The 20,497-nt window shown below is 41.5% G+C and overlaps 1 protein-coding gene across 1 annotated transcript in view; it reads left to right on the top strand.

The window, feature by feature from the left end:
• Positions 1–1,313: 1,313 nt before the first annotated feature.
• The window catches only part of CCNJL (cyclin J like), a 33,257-nt gene continuing 14,073 nt past the window's right edge, over positions 1,314–20,497 (top strand). Inside the window, 2 exon segments of the mRNA XM_015415874.1 lie at positions 1,314–1,381; positions 13,909–14,119. Coding sequence (XP_015271360.1) covers positions 1,319–1,381; positions 13,909–14,119 — 274 coding nt within the window. The 5' untranslated portion in view covers positions 1,314–1,318.

Raw genomic sequence — 20,497 nt, 5'->3', positions numbered from 1 at the left:
CCGTGGACCAGCTCCCTCCAGGCCCTCCTGTCTTCCGCCGTCCTCTGAAGTTGGCGCAATTTCATGTTCGTTGCATCGATGACACTGTCTAACCATCTCATCCTTTGCCGTCCCGGTCTTCTTTGACCTTCGATCTTTCCCAGCATCAGGGTCTTCTCCAGTGAGTGCTCCCTTCTCATTTGGTGGCCAAAGTATTTGAGCTTCAGTTTCATTATCTGGCCTTCCAGGGAGCAGTCAGGGTTGATTTCTTTTAGGATTTTAGCATTACCAGAAGGCAAACTCTCTGTCAGCCACTTTAGCACACAGCAGAGAACGGACATTCTAAGCCCTATGAAGCGGTTACGCACAAACTCAAGAGAAACGGGAGGCGAAAGAACTACAACTCCCATACACCTCGTGGGCTGAGGCTGTGCGCGAGTGTATTGTAAAACTGGCGTGTAATCTCCCTACCGAATCACATTTGGGGAAGAGGCGCACCCTGGGGGCATGTGTCCGGCCTCCGCCCGGCCCTCCAGCCTCTACGACTAGAGGCTGGGGGGGGGGGGGGGGGGTTTTATTTTGTCTTCCGAGCTGGAGTGGGTTTTTTTTCCCAGCAGGAGCTGAAGGATTCCCGATACGACAAAGGCGGGAGGTCACAGTTTAGCAGAGGTAACCGTCGTGTGAGTTGTGTTCGTAGAGTATTTAGAAAATTGTGATTGCCGAGCCTTAAAAAGTTTTGTGCAACTGGTAGGCACCCGTTCCCGAAGGCAACAGCCGCAAATTGGCCGTGAAAACTGTAGATTGAAGTTAGCGGTGTTCTCAATTGTGTTAGAGTTAGGATCCGTAACCAAGGAGGCAGCCCGGTTCCGGGCATTCCTTGTTGGCTGAGATCTGTTCCCCGCCCCCGGCTTTCTCTTCGAAAAAGGTGACGGGAGGGAGTTTGTAAAAATCGGGCAGAAGCCGGGGAATAATGGCGGCTTGAATGGCTGCAGGTAACGATAAACATTCAGTTTGGTAACCCGTCCTTGCGAGTCTTTTACAGATTTTGGTAGTGGCGATGTAGTAGTGCTTTGTACTATTAGAAGAACTTTTCAGGTGTTCTGTTCCCTGATTTGGGCCCCTCCAAGATGCCTTATAGGATTGATATGATGTCTGTTTCCCGATATCTCCTTGTTTTGGGGGAGTATTACACTTGAAACATACCTATAGTGCGGCAAGTAAGGTTCTGTGAAATTTTGAGTCTTTAAAAAAATGATTAAACACATTGTCCTCATTTGTTTCTTGCCCCAGGTGTTGCCTCCCCCCCCCCCCCCCACTCTTTTTTTTTTGAGGTATGAAGATGGAGGAGCCATGGTGGAGAGGAGACCTTGCAGCAGAGATTCATCAGACTCTGAGGCTGAAGGTTTGATTAAATTAGCTGTCTTTTCTCTCCTCGCTCCTGCCTGCTTTGCTTTAATCAACCTTTCTTGTAATGGTGGTGAGCTGCTCAAGGGAGAAAGATTTCTTCTCTACAAGAAAGCCATATATAATTTACTCTGTCCATGGTATTAAATAGTCTATCATTCAGATGTTCTTTCCTCTAATATACACTGGGTTTAAAAAATACAAATATGAAAAATAAATAATAGTAATAATAATGATTCCCTAAGAAAGTTAGCAGACACAGAATTAATTGCCCTTTACTTGGTCAAGATTGGCCTGTAATCTTCTGGCAACATTCCTTGAAAAACCTCATAATATTACTCCTCTCAGCAGCTAAAACAACTATAGCGTCTTGTTGGAAAAATGGAGACCCCCCACAGTTGCTGTTTGGTACTCTAAGATATGGAACCACCTAATAATGGACAGAGTGGCAGATAGTATTTCTACTTTACACCCTTCATTACGTCATTCAAATTATATTGAGAGGTGGTTTCCAATCTTGGAAAACATGGGGAAAGTCATGGAGGAGATCCGACCCTTACAACGAAATCAATATTATAATTTTCTGAAGACAGGCTGGTTACTTTGAATATATCAATGGATTAACGGGAGGGGGGGGGAACCACAAAAGTCTATATGGAAAATAACACAATGTACTGGAACAAAGGTTTCTTATAGTCAGTAATTCTTGGCATTTGTGTTTAGTGAAATTTTTAAAAGTTGATAATATAACTTATCTTAATTAGGTTTTTGTGGTGTTAATGTTATTGCTGATCAATGTTATCTGTGTATGTCCTTTCAACCACAGCAAAGATGTCTGTTTTTATTGTTGTTTTTGGAACAACAACTGAGGGGAATCTCCACATTCAGAGGCACTAATCTTCTGAATGCTAGAGCCAGGGGGCAACATCAGGGGAAGGCCTCGGCCTGTATGTCCTGTCATTGGCCGTCCATTCTAAGCAGAGTTGCACCCTTCTAAGCCCATTGAAGTCAACAGGCTGAGAAGAATATTACTCTGCTCAGGATGGCACAATGAGTCTTGGTAAAACATTCTTGTGTTCAAATCTTATAGCACAATTGCTGCTATTAAAAGGATTAGTAGATTTCAAAACTAGTTGTGGGAAGGTGTAAAGTACTTGATTATTTGGCTACGGAGAGTGCAGGCTTTCACGTTGTGCAGACTACTAGGAACAATAAAATTAAACCTTTTTGATGTTTTACTTATATTGTCTTATAAATCTGTTACGGTTACTGGATGATGCCTTTTGTTATTAACAACTTTTTGCTGATGTATGGTCTCAAGGAATAGTGTTCATTTGGGAGTTTGAGCTTGAGTTAAAGCCGTGGTTCTCGTTTCCACAAGTGGTGGTGACCCACAAGTCCAAATTTACTTGATGGGGTGAACCACTTAAGTAAAACAGAGCATGCCCAAATCAATAAAACAGCAGCACCTGGGGCCCTCTTTCACAGTCTTTACAGCCCACTTTCAGAGTGGGACCCTCAGTTGGGAAATGCTCGGCTAGTGGATGATTTAAGTAAAGTAAATTCAGTTGAATAGGTGTTTGGTCATTTTGTTCTTGTAAGAACACCTCCCTCCTCCTGCCAAGCCTGTCATCCACTTACTTCTAGCAAGAATAAAATCCATGATTCCCCCTCCCCTTCCATGTTTCCTTCTTGGTGAGGTGTGGGTTTTTCTGCCAAATGAGGTACATCTACTTGGAAGTGTAGTACCAGTCACATGCGGGGGGGGGGGAATAGATTCAAAGTTCACACAGAGCCCTCTCAGCACTGACATGGCAGCTACCATAGCAGACCTGCTGTTGCCATAGCATGAACTTGGGATGGGAATGGGCCTACCTTAAAATTTTTGCATGAGGATGCAGGCAAGCCATAGCTATCAATAGCAAGTACATGCCTCACTTTTGCATGTTCCTGCATTCACTATGAACAGATGGTGACTTGCCTTCTACATAATGGGTGAAACGGCCTCTTCCATGATGGTGAGTGCAAGTCACAAGTCATAGCTGCCATCTCTGCAGTCTGTGTTCTCAAGCAGAGTTCTGAGTAAACGGGGCTGCCAGCAGTCCTCTCTCAACCTTACATTCCAACTGCAGGTTATTCTGTACAATCCAGGAATCTGTATGCTGTGTGTGTGTGTTGCAGGATGGTTCCTGGAGCTTTGGAAAGGAGGGCAAGTCCTGCTTTCTTAGCTGACTAGTGAGCTTGTCTGGCTAACTTAATCTGGCCCCTTCAAAGTCATAACATGAGGTCCGAACTCAACGACAGCAGAAGGTGGCGGGAACGCTCCCTCCTGAACTGCTGCCCCCCAGGCCCCCCCAGCGGAGGCTGCAACATGCTAGACCCCAGTGAGTACTCCTGGAGGGAGGCTTACAGCAAGGAGCTTATTCTGGGAGAAGGCGAGCAGCGGCTTGCACCCGAACCCGGGAATTGCTCTGAGGCAGGTGGCTGTGGTTGGGATACTCGATGGTTCTTCCATGGAGAATGTGGAGTGCAATGGACCTGAGAGAGTCTACCAAACTCTCTTTTATGTTAGACTGAACATCAACGTTGGAGACTTCACAATTGATATTTTGACATTTCTTTCTCTTATTGGTGGAAGATGAGAGAAGTAAAAAAGAAGGAGCGTCCTTTAAGTCAATGTACTAGTGCGGAGCATCTGAAGAGGCGGGGTGAGGACCAACACCCCCTTAAAGCGGCCGTGCAAGGTTGTGCAAATTAATCGTACTGCAGACTGTCACTGGTTCTTGACGCTCTAATACAAGCAGTATTGGAGAAACGGAACTATACTAGGAGTTGGAGAGGATCCGGAAAAACAGCTATTGAGTGTCTGTAAGCGATATAGCTGGGCTTTACTTGTTGTTTTCTGTGGATATAACTCTGGAGACAAAGAGCTGCTGAGCACGCTGGAGGAACCCCTGTTTTCTTTACTTTTCTAAGGGAGGAGGCATGGTAGACCCAGTTCTTAAACTGTATCGGAGTAAGATAATTCCAGCCATGCTGTATGGATCAGAGATCTGGGGCTGGGGAGATCAGATATTGTCCTCATTAGAAATAGTACAGAATTATTTTATGAGGCGGATTCTCATCTTGCCAAGGGGTGCGCCAGTGGCATTAATGAGGACTGAACTGGGAATTACCTCGTTGAATGCCAGAGTCAATGTCAGAATTCTGTCCTATTGGAGAAAATGTTTAGAACGACTCCAGGATTCCCTGGGGGGTTTAAGTTTTAGTTTGCACCTGAAAGCCTCCAAGAGATTAGGTGACCAGTTGGCCTCAATTCAATTGAAATTTTCAATTCCTGATGATCTATTAAGGAATAAAACCCAATCACGGGAACTGAAGGAATGGGTGTTCAAAAAGGATGGGCTTATGGATCAGGATGTGATAGCACGTTGTCGTACGGCACCATTATTCAAGTTTTTTAAAAGGGATCACTGTAGGTCCCTGTATTTAGAGAAGCTGACCAGCCTGGAATTAAGATCGGCTTTTACAGCTTTAAGATTTCAATCCATGCCTTCAATGATCAGGACTGGACGTTTCTTTGGTATTGTACATTATATTCTGAGATGCCCATGGCATGAAGCCCTTAGGCTAAAGTACATCATCCCTAACCCTATTATTCCGCAGCGTAATGGACTCTCCGATCTGGATCTGGTTAAATTTTTACTCTCAGATCTTGACCACTATCTCTCTAGCAGAATGGCGTTATTTGCCTTAGCAACAAGGAAAATCAGAATGAGTTTAGTATTTAACACAAAGTAGAAGTAGTATAGTATACTGATTACCATTTTATGACCTGATGTATTATGTTATGGCCTATGGCTACGACAATAAACTTATACTATACTAATGAATGCTGCTAGGGGCAAATCAAGTAGTATTTAACATTACTTATGAGCCTCCTTTCTCGTAGACTTGACTGCTTGCCTATATTTTGCTTTTGCATGCTTTATTTAACAAACGTGTCTGGAGGCAAGTAGTGTTTGTGATGACACTGGGTTGTTGAGTGCCGGCTTGATTGGGAGAAAAGAGGGAGGAAGAAAGAAAGAAGAAACAGAACGGAAGAACAGAAGAGGACGGAGAAGATCGTTTGAAGCAAGATTACTCTAATTTTTTAGGACAGTAATTGTTGCCCGTTGGTTGTGTTTGTTTATACCTTAAATGTATTTTGATTTTTTGTGATTTGCTGTAGTAATATCAACTGTTTGCACTTACGCACATAGTAGTTACTAGAAAGTGCTGTTTGCACTTAAGGGGACACTTAAAAGAAAGGGCTTAGTAAAGTAGGTAGGTTTAGGTAGTATAGGTAGTAGCTAGATAGGTAGTAATAGTAATATGATAACTAAAGAGTATTGAGGTTATAGACAGGATACGTTAGGTAGTGGAATAGGTGTAGAGTAGGTATAGGTATAGAGTAGTGGAAGTATATTAAGACGTAAGAACTAAGAAGGATATTAGCGGTTAGCTCCTCTTGGAACTTCAGGTTGAATGATAACACTGAGAATAAGAACTAAAGTTTTATTAAAAGATGTCTAGCAGAACCAGAAAGGCGTCTATTCCATCCCCAGGACAAGTGAAAGCTTTAACAATGAATCTAGCGCAGATGAACATAAAAGATTTGCAGAAGCTAATACAAGAAAGTGTTACACAAGCAGTAAGTTCTGTCATGAAAACAACTCTACCCTCTCTCATGGCTAAAGCTATAGAACCTATACAAATGAAACTAGATGCATTAACGGAACAACTGTCAATGAAAACAGAAGAAATTTTAAAAACTGGTGGAAAACAAAGCAAACTTGGCCTCATTGTCTGATAAGATGGAAGGAAAAATCAAAGAAGTGGACCAACAATTACAAGATATAAATACAAGACAATTACAAGATATAAATACAAGATGGAAGATACCCTGATAAAATTTGAGATGGAAAGAGCAGCCCGTATATTAAGGTTTCAAAGCATTCCAGAAAATAAAGATGGAAATATAAAAGAACAAATGGTTCAGGCCATAGCTGAACAGTTGGGAGTAGGAACTGATAACGAGGTAGCAGATGAAATAGAGGCTGTGTATAGGAGAAACTCGACGTATGCGAGAAGAAATAAGCTTGCTAGAGAAGTACATGTTAAGTTTTATTTTAAAAAATGTGAGATAAGATCCTTAAAGCAACTAATGAAAATACATTGCGTATTCAAGAATCAGAAATTAAAACCTTAAGGGATATACCATGGAGGGTAAGAGAAAAATGTCAAGATTATACAACTCTTACAAATTTGTTGAGAACAAATGGAATAACATATAGATGGTTGCTTCCAAAAGGCGTACTATTTACATATGATGGTAAAAGACAAAAGATCAATTCAATATTTAAAATAGAAGATTTTCTAGACAGATATGGGAAAGAACTTGGAATGCAGGATGAAGAGTCAAGTGAGACAGATTGAGATGCGCAGGAGCAAGGGGCTACTGGTTCAGAGGAACAAAAGAAGAAGAAAGGAAGAAAAAAAGGAAAATCTTCCTGTCACAAGTTGTTACAAGACTGCAACAGAGAAACAAAGCAAGATAATTAAAAGATAAGAAAAATGGAATATAAGAAAATAAAAATAGTATCAATAAATGTAAACGGCTTAAACTTTCCACAAAAGAGGGAAAAAATCTTTCTTCAAATTAAGTAATTACGAACTGATATAGTATGTCTTTTTGTTGTTGTTCAGTCGCACAGTCGAGTCCGACTCTTTGCTACCCCATGGAACAGATCACGCCAGGCCTTCCTGTCTTCCGCCGTCCTCTGAAGTTGGCTCAATTTCATGTTCGTTGCATCTATGACACTGTCTAACCATCTCATCCTTTGCTGTCCCTGTCTTCTTTGACCTTCAGTCTTTCCCAGCATCAAGGTCTTCTCCAGTGAGTGCTCCCTTCTCATTTGGTGGCCAAAGTATTTGAGCTTCAGTTTCATTATCTGGCCTTCCAGGGAACAGTCAGGGTTGATTTCTTTTAGGATTGACTGATTTGATCTTCTTGCAGTCCAAGGGACTCTCAAGAGTCTTCTCCAGCACCATAGTTCAAAAGAATCTATTCTTCGGCGCTCGGCCTTCCTTATAGTCCAACTCTCGCAGCCATACATGACTACTGGGAATACCATTGCTTTGACCATGTGGACTTTTGTTGGCAGGGTGACGTCCCTACTTTTTATTATGCTTGCCATAGCTTTCCTTCCAGGAAGCAGGTGTCTTTTACTTTCATGGCTGCAGTCACCATCTGCAGTGATCTGGGATCCCAGGAACGTGAAGTCTGTCACTACTTCCACAACTTCCCCTTCTATTTGCCAAGGAGTGATGGGGCCGGATGCCATGATCTTAGTTTTTTTTTAATATTGAGCTTCAAGCCCACTTTTGCGCTCTCCTCTTTTACCCTGAGTAAGAGGCTCTTTAGGCCCTCTTCACTTTCTGCCATTAGAGTGGTATCGTCTGCATATCTGAGGTTGTTGATCTTTTCCCCAGCAATCTTAATTTCGCATGATGTACTCTGCATATATATTAAATAAGCAAGGTGACAATATACATCCTTGTCGTACTCCTTTTTCCTATGTATGTATTTTCCTAAAGTATGTCTTTAGGAGACACATATTAGCAGTGAAGACCGAAATCTACTAGAATGTAAGAGACTAGGGAAATACTTTGTACCTACAGATAAACAAAAAAAGGGGGGAGTTGCAATCTATGTAAAAGAGTACTTACACCCTGAATTGACATGTGAATTGGAAGATGGCAGAGTCCTGATGGTACGAATTCAGAGGCAGGCCAAATCAACTTTAATAGTGAACATATATGCACCAAACCAGAACAAGGAAGATTCTATGCCTTATTGAGAGGCCGTTTCAGGACAGACTTTTGAAGAACTTTGCATTATTGGGGATTACAACGCAATCTTTGCCGGAAAGATAGGAAAAGATAATTAGGAGGACAAAAGCGAGGGAATGAGCTACCAAGAACTTTCTTACAATTAGCAGAATGATTTAATGTAATAGACTCATGGAGAACTAGGAATATCAACTCTGAGTATACTTTTTTCTCTGCAAGACACAGATCTTGGTCAAGGTTGGACATGGCGTGGATCTCGGCAACGGTGATAAATGAAGTGACTGAAGTGAAGATTTTACCTAGGACCTTTGCAGACCATAACCCATTAATGTTGACATTGCAAGATATTCAGAAGAAAAGCAGATGGACCCTAAATATGTGGTTACTAAAAGATGGAAAATTTGTAACGAAGATGAAAGTTAATGATTTTTTAAAACAAAATATCCAACCAGAAATGGCTATTGATACAGTTTGGAATGCTTTTAAGGCTTTTGCAAGAGGTTGATTCATCAGCCAAGAAGTCTGGATGAAAAAACAAAAGAAATTAAAGTATGAACAGATTGGAAAGCAAATTAAAGAAGAAGAGGATAGGATAAAGACTGAACCCTGCTTTGAAAGTGCTAGGATTAAGATAAAGAATTTGCAACACCAATTGAATTGCCTCTTGATGCAGGAACTGGCAAGAAAGTATATGAAACAGTATTATTTTGAAAATGCGAATAAACCGACAAGATGATTAGCTTATAAAATAAGAAAAGAAAGAGAGAAAAATATATTAGATCGCTAAGAAATGAGCAAGGAGAGGGAAAATATATCTCTAGAGACTTGAAGAGGATCATAGAGGATTTCTATAAAAGTTTATATCAACAAAAGGACCAAGACCAACACAAGTTAAAAAACTTTTTTAAAAAATAAAATGACAAGAAATTTACTGAAACTCATTGGAAAACTTTAAATGAACCAATCACGATTTTTGAGATAACTGAAGCAATTAAAAAACTAAAAAAGAAAAAGACACCAGGTCCAGATGGACTACCTGCAGAATTTTACCAGACTTTTGAAGATCAAATAATTCTGCCTTTAAAGTGTATAATGCAGAACATTATACACAAGAAGAAAGTACCAAATACATGGAATGAAACCTTAATTACACTAATTCATAAGCAGGATACGGATCAGAAGGAAATAAGAAATAACAGGACAATCTCCTTGTTAAGTGCAGATTATAAAATCTATGTGACTCTATTGGCAACCAAACTAAAAAAAGTTCTTGTTCAGATAATACACCAAGACCAAGCAGGTTTCTTGCCCAAAAGGCAGATAAGAAATAAGTTAAGAATTATTCGGAATGTGCTTGAATATTACAAAGCACACCTCGAGAAACAGATGGCATTGGTATTCCTGGACGCAGAGAAAGCATTTGACAATATCAGTTGGAATTTTTTATTAGAGCAATTAAATATGTGGGACAGTGGAAAGGATTTTTACACAATGGTTAGAGCAATATATAAAAATCAATGGGCTAGGGTGTTGGTGAATGGAGATATTACACAAAATACAAAAAGGGACTAGGCAGGGATGTCCACTTTCTCCTTTACTATTTATTTTCGTACTTGAAACATTGAACAATATAGTTAGAGAAGATAGCCTAATTAAAGGGCTTAAGGTGAAAGGGGAAGAATTTAAGCTGCAAGCCTTTGCAGATGATTTAGTCTTTATTTTGGAGGAACCACTAGTAATGATTGCACAATTTTTGAACAGATTACAAGAATTTGGACAAGTAGCTGGTTTGAAAATTAACTTTAAGAAGACAAAGATACTTACCAAAATTGTTCTAAGGAACAGATACAACATTTATTTTAAAAAATTAACTATTGAAGTACGGAAGAAAGTAAAACATTTAGGCATAGTATTGACAAATAGATGTAGCTCATTATTTGAAGACAATTATAAGAAACTTGTTAGAAATTAAGAAGTATCTAGAAAAATGGGAAAGCCTGCAATTATCATTTATGGGGAGAATAGCAGTAGTGGAAATGAATATATTACCAAGACTTCTATTTCTTTTTCAAAATATTCCGATCTTGAAAAATCAGCAATATTTTAAGGATTTGGATAGAATTATAAGTCCATTTATCTGGCAAGCTAAAAGAGTCAGGATAAAAATGAAAGCTTTACAAGATAGGAAAGAAAGAGAAGGTTTTGCATTATCTAATTGGTCCCTATATTATAAAACAGCATCCTTGGTTTGGATAAAAAACTGGGTGACTCTGGAAAATTTAAGACTCCTAAAAATAGAAGACCATGACTTATTAATGGGGTGGCATGCATTCCCATGGTATGATAAGTATAGGGTACATAAATATTTCAACCAGCATTTGCTCAGCGAGTCCTTGTTTAAAATCTCAAAGTGGGTCTCCCCATTGGAAGCTTTCATAAAGCCCACATTATTTATGAAATATACCTTATACGAAGACTTGTTAGATAGTTATAATAATCTAAAATCAGTCTCTAAGCTACAAGAACAAAACACCAATCTGACTTGGTGGGAAAGATTACAATTGGAATCAAGGTATAAAAAGGATTTTCAAAATGTTTTTAATGAGAAATGATTTGAATAAAATTTGGCTGTTTACAGAGGAAGAACTAATGAAAAAACTGTACGCCTTCTTATTAGAAACAAGGATGCAGGATGAGGTAGTTAAATCTTCAATGGTGACTTGGGCACAAAACATAGGCGATAATATAGATATACGGTAGATCAATGGGCAAAAGTTTGGAAAACTAACATAAAAATTACAAGAGCAACCTCTTTCAAGGAAAATATATACAAAATGTTCTACAGATGGCATATGTCACCAGATAGATTAGCTAAATGATACGCAAATGTCTCTAGTAGCTGCTGGAAATGTGAACAAAATGTGGGGACCTATATCCATATGTAGTGGACGTGTGTTAAAACAAAAAAATACTGGTTATGGATCCAGGGGATATTACAAGAAATAAGAGACATAAAAGTACCGTTTAAGCCAGAATATTTTTATTAAATATAACTCCAGGTATACATAAAAAATCAGATGTGCACATGATTATTCAGTTTTAGTCAAGAATACATAAACATTCAAATGTTTAAAATGAGAAAACAGATACATTCTACGAATTTAATCCTACTCTGAAGTTTTGTGCGGTGTGTAAAGCACTCCAAAAGCCATTCTGTGGTTAATGCCCCATCTTATTCTAATTACAGTATACATCCAATGCAAAGCAAAAATAATATAGGAAATGCCTCCTGTCAAATAAGGTTCTGTCCACAGTTCCTTCCAAAGCTGTGAAATGTGTGCCTGATGAAAAAGAAAAGCTTGGGAAGTAATGGATATGGTGAGTTTCATGAAAAAGAGGAGAGACCACCTTCCAATATTGTACAAATCTGAAATCAGTTTACTGGATAACAAAAAAAGGTCAACGTACAAAAGCAGATTTAGAATCCTGCGCAAATAAGCTCAACATCCTAGTAAATGCAAGGGAAGAGGAAATGAAAATATTTGCCTAAAGGAAGAGTTTGCACCAATTCCCACCTACAGTTTTGCCTGCTTGCAGATGTCTCTGCTCACCAATCCACCTGGCTGGAATGACCACCAGGTTACTTGTGTGTGGGGGGGGAATTAAGTTACAGTGTAAATGTTAACAATTCCTACCTACTTCAAGTGTCCTGAAACACAGTCCAGCTGCTACTTGCCATGTCAGATGTGAACAAAGGATAAAACACAAGCAGATTGTACTGAATACAAAACAAAGTACCTCCCTCAAAGAAGCTGCACGCACCCAGAACAATGAAGGGCAATGGAGAAAGAATGTCTAGCTGGACAAAACAGGGCCTTCAGTTGGAATGTTGCTTTGTTCATACCTGGTATAAAGCATTCACAAGGAGACAATGGAATGGTAAGCATCTGTTTCACCCAAGCTTTAGGGTCAATTCACGTGTGACATTTTTCAGCATGTATACGTACTATGCATACTAAAAGAAATGGACTCAGACCATTCACACTACACAAACATATCAGAGGGTATTTGTAACTGGCTGACTGTTGTCTGAGGTATGTACCCCATATGGAAAAATACTGGCACTGGGAACCCACTTTCGTGGGGTCAGAAGAAGAAACTGGTAGGGGAAAGGGCAGAAGGGAAAGATCTGCATCCACCAGCACCTCTGCTGCCAGGTCACTGGAGTTAACCCACTACTTAGGACAGCAGGGACATCAGATCATAGTAAGATTTACTTGTTAAACATAACCATAGGAAAAAAAATAACCATCTTCTTGAGAACACTCAGGATCTACCTATATGCAACATTACTGCTCTGTCCCTGGATCCCCAACCCCTAACCCTGTTTTATGGCCTTAAAAAGAACAAAAAAGCATACTCTGGCAGTGGTGGGGAGAGATGGATTAGGGCTGCTGTGCTCAGGAAAAGTGCAGCAACAGCTTTCCTCTGGACAGTTTCTTCAACACTAAATCCCCCCCCCAATGCTTTTAGTCCCAGTAAGGGGGGGGGGGAGACCTGTAGAATCAGTTTCATGGGCACGTATTCCAGGATAAGCTTCTGTTGGTCGCAGCTCACTTCATCTGGGAGAACCGGGTTTGATTCCCCACTCTTCCACTTGCACCTGGCTGGATGACCTTGGGCAAGCCGTAGTTCTGATAAGAGCTGTCCTTGAAAAAAGAGCAGTTTCTGTCAAGAGCTCTCTCAGCCCCACCTACCTCACAGGGTGTCTGTTGTGGGGAGGGGAAGGGAAAGGAGTTTGTAAGCCACTCTGAGACACCTTTGGGTAGTGAAGGGTGGGGTTTAAATCCAATCTCCTCTTCTTCATCATCAGATACATTTGTGTAACACCCAGCCTGATGAAGAAGCATTCTGGTGAACTCCAGGCTTGTACATTCTGTTTTGTCATTTGGGTTGGTCCTAATAAAAAGCAACACATGGGGGTTTTCCTTGGTTTTGGATTTCCATAAAGCAATATCTTTATATTTGTAATAACGTTACATGAACCAGCTGTTCTCTAAGGACTATTTCATTTTTAAATTTTTAACTATATTCTGCTCTTAATCACAAAACTCAATAGTATAAAATAATTAAAAACAGTATAATAAACCAGTAAAATCCAGTAGCAGACTGGAAAAGGAATATCATAACCCAGGAGCAAACCAATAATGATAAAACAAAGTATGCATAACTTTGAGAGAGAGATTCTCTTAACCCTGTAATGGAATATCCCTGTCAACATCTCTTCTGAAATTATTCCCATAACTGATGTTGGCTATTATTGTCTTATTGCAGAATATTGTCTTAATGCAGAATGCACTAGCTTTTGGTGAACTGACTCTTTTTAGTATTCGTGGCTCCACCACTAAGTGGGTGACCCTCTGAAGACTGTGAATGACCAAAGCAAAGTGAATTATCTTTCAAAACATGTTGTATATTTATTCAAAAAGAGAGTGGCTAAGTTTTTATTGCTTTAGTTGGTAAGCATTCACTGAAACAGGTGGCAAATGCTTAACTAGGCGTTCTGACTACTAAATGGATATTCATTTTAATACTCCTCTCCCCCCCCCCAACTTTTTTGTGTTGCCATAGGAGCTGAAACTGCCTGTGTACAAGGCCCATTCTTCACAAATGGGGATGCGGCGTTATTTGGCTGACCTCTTGACCATCCTCAGCAGCCGCTGCCAACTGTGTCCAACGGCCCGGCACCTCGCAGTCTACTTGCTGGACCTCTTTATGGACCGCTATGATGTTGCTGTCAAACAACTCTGTGTCATTTCAGTTGCTTGCCTCCTTCTTGCAAGTACGTGTCTGTTGATGTATCAATGTGTTTGGTCTTGTCTTAGCAAATAGTATATCTTTTGCCCATTGAATGTCCTGAGAAAACAGAAGTTTTGCATATGATGCTTTTGATAAAAGTGCTGAGAAGCCTGTCCACAAGAATTCCTTATAGTGCTGTGTTCTAGAAAAATGACATGACATATCCAGGAATGTACCTAGAGAGTGTTTTAGAGGTTATAAAGAAGCACCTTTGCAATGTTACACTAACTAGCACTGTGGGAGGTGCTGTTTAATTAAATCAACTCATGTGCCATTGTCATAGTTAAAGGCCTACAGGCAAGTAGATAGTTGATGGACTGTTCAGTATTAGGTGAGATGAACCCATAAGACTGACAACAGTCCAAAAAGCAATTCCTGTGTTGCCCTGAAACAGCTAAAGGGCACGTTAGGGTTTCTGTGATGTGACACTTCAGATCTTTGAATGCAGTAGCTGCATGAATTCTTGGGTTGTGGCTTTTTATATGTACTTGTCTAAATGAGCCACCAATAGCTGGACCCAGGGCTATTTTTGGGCCGGAACAGCGTTCTGGCTGGCTTCTGAGCCCGCCTCGCCCCACCTCGCCCCTTCCACTTCAAAAGCAAAGAAGCAGCAGCGGCAACAAGCACCAGAGCACGTGCTCATCTCATTGCTGCCCACTGCTCCAACGTGCCTCCCTGCCAAAAGGCAAAGTAAGTCGGTGCTATGGGGGGGGTGTGGGGGGGAAGGCTACTGCGCTCTCCTTCCCCTCTGCAGCACGGCCTGGCAGCCCTCGAGGGCCTGTCACAGTCGGCACTGTCGAGGAAGGCGGGCAGGTGGACGTTGGGTGGTGGGTGGGAAGGCCATAGCTTTCTCTTTCTCCTCGGGGGCCCACCCCCTGCCTGCCTTTCCTGGTGCGCACCGATGCGCAGCGCATGGGAAAAGCCTGCCCAGCCCGTCTTTCCCAGTGTGTGCCGAGGCGCGGAGCGTGGAAAAGGCCTGCCCAGCCCCCTCCTGTCTTTCCCGGTGTGTGCCGAGGTGCAGAGTGCATGAAAGGCCTACTTGGCCCGTGCCTCTCCGCCAAAAGGCAAGGTAAGTTGGGGGAGGCGGGGGGGGGCTCTTTCTCTTTCTTTTCCTCTTTTCCTTCTCTCTTTCTTTCTCTCTTTTCCTCCTTTCCTTCTCTAATAGTTTATGGTCCAATAATCTGTCCCAATCACTTGTGTGGTGGTCCAGCTTAACTAGTCCAAGGATGTGTAGATCTAGGTTTGATTTTCCAGTCCTAATTTTCAAATTGAATGCTCTTCCCCAGGCCCTAGCTTCATAAGACATCTCCCCAACTTCGGCTCTCAGGGCTATTTCAGACACACACTGAAGTGTCCTCAGAATATTGTGTAGGAATCTTAATAGAGGTCTGTCAATATTGTCTGTGACTGCACTGATCCAGACCCCGGTGGCATATAGCGTCTGCCCAGCAACTTTATTTATTTATTTATTTCAGGTATTTTTACCCCGCCCTCCCCGCAAGTGGGCTCAGGGCGGCTTACAGGGGCACACGCCCATTCATAAAACAGTAAAATCCAGTAAAATCACAATTTACAAAATTTACAAAGAATAAAGTGCTTTTAACTTCCAAGATGGTCCAAGTTGTTACTATCGTCCAATAAGTGATCTGAGTCAGTCGGCTGGTCTTGCTGCCGTGTGGTACACATGGCTACCGGGATGTCACAGGTTCCCCTGTGGCATTCATGGAGGAGAGTTAATTCTGTTGCTAGAGATTAAAGGACAACCACATTCATAGCATATCATACACAGTTATTTGAATGTGCTGAAGTTAGTGCATCAATCATGCATTTATTTCCCACACACACACTAAATTTAAACGGCATAAGAGAAGTAGGTCCTGTACTTTCTTTCATTTTTAAAAGTATTATTCCAATCAAAAAATTTTCCACATACAGCTTTGAATTTGTTTGAATATGACATTTAAACCATACTCGATTATTTTTTTCTAACCAAATAACTGTTTACTGTTCGCCTGGTTCCCAGGACCTGAGCGCGCAACCGTTTTCTCCTGCCCGCCAGCGGGAACGTTATCCATTGGTTATGTATCTAACTTGAATCCCTTTATCATGTTTGCCCTAACTGCTTGTACCCAGTTCTAACAAGGAACGTGTTTGAGTGTCTTTCCAATGCTTTGAAATAAACTTTGCTTTCTTTGGAAACGTGGATTTATTCTCGATGCTTGGGGATCCAACAACCAGGAGATACACTGTTGGGCATCACGGGATTACAACCCAATCCAGCATCCAGAAAGCTTCATAGCTGTTCTGTGTACCAAAAATGAAGCTCTAAGCATGTTTCTCAACCAGCAGTTGCCCATGTTACATAGTAGACTATTTTTTTAAGTGGTTTGTGCTATGGATGAGGTAGGTCAGCTGTTCAAAGGAAAACGTTTTTCTAAAAAAACCTCACTGGTTTTGAACAACCCCAAGGGCATAGCTGCTTGGATTCTGCTTTCTTAATATTCCTGCTTGCAGGGAGGAGCATATATATGAATGTATGAAGTTTTATAGCTGAAGTGTGTCCCAGTGTTTTTGGTTTATATAAGTACCTTCTCATTCTCTCTCCCCTCCCCATTGCTTAAGCATCATGTTGAGGACTCTGTTACATCTTTAGTCTGGGTTGTTCGTTGTTTGTGAATGTCACTGCTGGGATACCACAGCATCTCTGAGTATTTATGAGGGAAATACTTTTCAAAACAGTGTATCTTGCTTGCTGCTTAATTCATGTAATTAGGCTTTGAAGGACTGTTTTGGAAATGATCTGCTTAAAGGCTCTGCTGTGGTAGAGTCTACATAGGCGTAATCTTCGTGGGGGCGGCGGGGCGTCAGCCCCCGCCGAAATTTTCAGGAAGGTGCTCAGCCTCCCCCGGGAGCCACCCTTGCTCCTAGCAAAGCAATGCCTCTGGCCCAGCCCCAGCCCACCCACCCCCGGGAAATTGGAAAGTCTACACCCTTATGTTTTATACTTCTAAAAGTTTTGTTACAGTTTGGTGTAGTGGCTAGGAGCATGGACTCTAATCTGGGAGAACTGGGTTTGATTCCCCATTCCTCTACTTGCAGCTGCTGGTGTGACCTTGGGTCAATCACAAGTTCTTTCAGAGCTGTTCTTTCAAGAGCAGTTCTCGAAAGAGCTCTCTCAGTCCCACCTACCTCACAGGGTGTCTGTTTTTAAATGGTAAGCCAATCTGCATGAACAAGATTGGTGGGGGACATTCAGATCAGAGTCCTTGTAAAATTTCCTTTTGCCGTGTGCAGCCCAGAGAGAACATTGGCCCAGTATGCTAATGAGCTGCGCAGACAGGGGTGTGGCCTAATATGCTAATGGGTTCCTGCTGGGCTTTTTCTACAAAAAGAGCCCTGGCTGGACCCATAGAATTGCCTTACCAGACTAACATGGCCAGTTCAGGGGGTAAAAAAATAGGTTTCTGTAAGCACTTGTATCCCAACACATACAGCTTCACATGAGGGAGAAAATTCTAGTGGGGAACTTCACATGAGAATCAGCAGAGCTTTTCAAGGTAAGGTTAGCATTTTAACAATAACTTAGGTGGGATCTACTGTATCAGAACCCTGCTGGATCAGACCAAGGTTCCATCTCCTCTAGCATCCTGTTTCTCACAGTGGCTTCTCACATGTGGGAACCCGATACACAAGCATGACACAAAGGCAGAAACCTTCCAGCACTGCTGTCCCCCCTCCACCCTGCAACTGGCACTCTGTGAGAGACAGACTCTGAGCTTGGAGGTCCCATTTAGCCATCAGAGATAATAGCTGTTGACAGACCGCGCCTCCTCCATGAACTTGATGGGTCCTTGTCTAAAGCCATCTCTACTGGTGGCCATCAGCACATCCTGTGTATTCTGTAAGGTATCTAATCTTTGTATTGGTGATCCTGGGCAACTGTTACGTTTTCCTGCCCAAAACCTTCAAGGACATAGAAGCTGTCTGGTTGTTAAGGGTCAGCATTGTTTCCCCCTGGAGAGCTGTTAATGGCGGTAAAGAAATGCTTACCGAGGCTTGTTAGACATGTCCTTGATGAGGATGGCCGTAATGGTTTCAGGTGCAGCTGAATTCTGTGGAATTTAGATCTAGGAAAGGGACAACAGAGCGCCCCTCATAAAACAACAAAAGCAAAAGAAGCTGTTTGGTGTGCTGTGTCTCGTAGCTTTCCTTAGTCCATTACTGGCCCTTTGTTTTCTGCCCTCACAAAAAAGGATGTTGTACATGTTAATTTAAATCCTTTAATGCTGAAAACGTATTGATAGTGAACAGAAAACAGCTTGTTGAAGTAGAGGCAAAAAAAATGGCAGGGATCCATTATAGCCAAATCTGAAAGAAATATGGATAGAGGGGAGGTGTTTCCAAAATAAATTACAAAAGAGAGGACCATAAAAATAACCAACACACTAAATGTAGTGCAAAAGTGTAATTGTATACACAATTCACAGAAAATTAGAGGTATGGATAGAATCTAATCAACAATACAGAGAAAAAAAATTAAACTAGAAATACAAAATTGCACACTTTGCAAAATAACCTTAGAGAGAGATGATTTTCAACTACCATCAAATAAATAGGGTTGTTTTTTCTTCAATTATAAAAGCTACAACATGGCTTTCAGATTCTTCAGAAGTTTAAATCTCAGCTGAAATAACATGGAAATTGGACAGTGACTCAGGCAAGCCCTTGAAGTTTGAGTGTAATCTTTTCCTGTTTTGACATAAGACAGGAACAAACTATAAAAAGACACACTGGATTGATTCAGACTTAATGCAAAACCATGACTTTAACTGTGGCTAGTGCATGACAAAGGTTCATCTTTACTTATTTCGGCAAATTATGGCGAGTGCCCTTCCACTTCCCTCCCTCAGAGGCTAGATTTTCCCTCTATTTTTCTGTCCCACCCTGTCAGTAAGATATGTTTTGACTCAGCCCAGGAACCTGAGGGAAGGGATAGGATTGCCCTTAAACCCTTGAAAATGGAGCTTGAGACACTTTTAAAAGTAAAAAAATAACAAAAGGGTTTATTTAACATCAAAGGGAAAGGTCAGGTGAAATCATGGGTTGAAGTTACTGAGATAAAACTGGTACAAGCACAGACTTTTGATCTTATATATTAGGCTTTGAGAGGTTCTTAATTTATTCACAGATACTTAGATCTTTATATTGAGAGGCTTTTGTTCCCATCTTTTCCCAAACACTCTAGTTCACTTTGTTTGAGTAATTGCTAACTCTTTTGGTGTCCAGAAGGCTGGTATCCTCTTCCCAGTACCCAGACCCCTTCTCTTGGAACACCAGTACACTTCTTGAGTTGTTCACAAAGTTTTAAGGTCTCCACAGGCAGTTTGTAATCACACCAGACTAGGGAATTCTGTACTCCTCAGAGATAACTCCCCCTGTTTGATTGGGTAGGGATTTTTCTCTCTAGAAGATCTATCCCCTTTCCTTTGGCCTGAATGGGAGTCTTCTCTACTAACCCAAACCTCCATGCTAAACTCTCCCCCAGTTCTCTGTCTGTATTCAAACTGCTCTCAGCTAATGCTGAATTCAGACTGCGTTCAGTCAAAGTAGAAATCTGTCAGCACTAAACCCTTTTTCTGTCAGGGCTATTCTCAGATGATGTCTCTTCTCATTTAAGGCAGGAATCTGACTGACTTCTCAGCATACAACTTTCTCAAGATTTTTTGCTCAGCTGATGCTAACCCATCAGATTACTTAGAACAGTCTGTCATTCAAGGTTCTCTGTCTCTATGAAGAATTAACCCTTCACAGTCCTTTAATTGTTGGTACAGCACTTCTAAGCCTCTTAAAAAGTGTAGTCCATCACAAGCGCTTTCCTTATTTAATCTCTGTGAGAGACATGGCTGATATCCCAGCCTGCTTCATAGCACCTAACTCGTGGCAAAGCCTCACTGCATCACCAGTTTCCTAGCAACTCAAGAGTGGGAAAACCTTTCTCAGGAATCTTTGGCTATCACTGAGCCCCCTATCTCTACTATACAAGGAAGCTGAAAAGTTTTATGTTAAGGGTGTCAAACATGCAGGCTGGATCCAGCCCCCACAGGCCTTGTATGTGGCCCACGAGCAACTGGCTGTTGTCTGCTTCCTTCTACCTCTGTCTTGCTTCCTTCTGCATCTGTTAACTCCTCTGTGGCTGGAGTATAGCCAGGGCTCCTTCAGCACTGTTTTTTTCCTTGAGGAGTGCACCATGTTGCCATGTCTTTATGAGAGCGGAAGTGGGGATGGAGAGGAGTCTGTGGCAAGGCAGGCTCCGAGCCAGGCTAGTAAAAGGTGAGGGAAGGCAAGAGGAGGCAGGGGACTC

Source organism: Gekko japonicus, unplaced genomic scaffold (assembly GCF_001447785.1).
Source record: "Gekko japonicus isolate JY-2015 unplaced genomic scaffold, Gekko_japonicus_V1.1 scaffold46, whole genome shotgun sequence".
Lineage (NCBI taxonomy): Eukaryota > Metazoa > Chordata > Lepidosauria > Squamata > Gekkonidae > Gekko > Gekko japonicus.
Note: the sequence above shows the minus strand (reverse complement) of the source record. Positions and strands in the feature narration are given on the sequence as shown.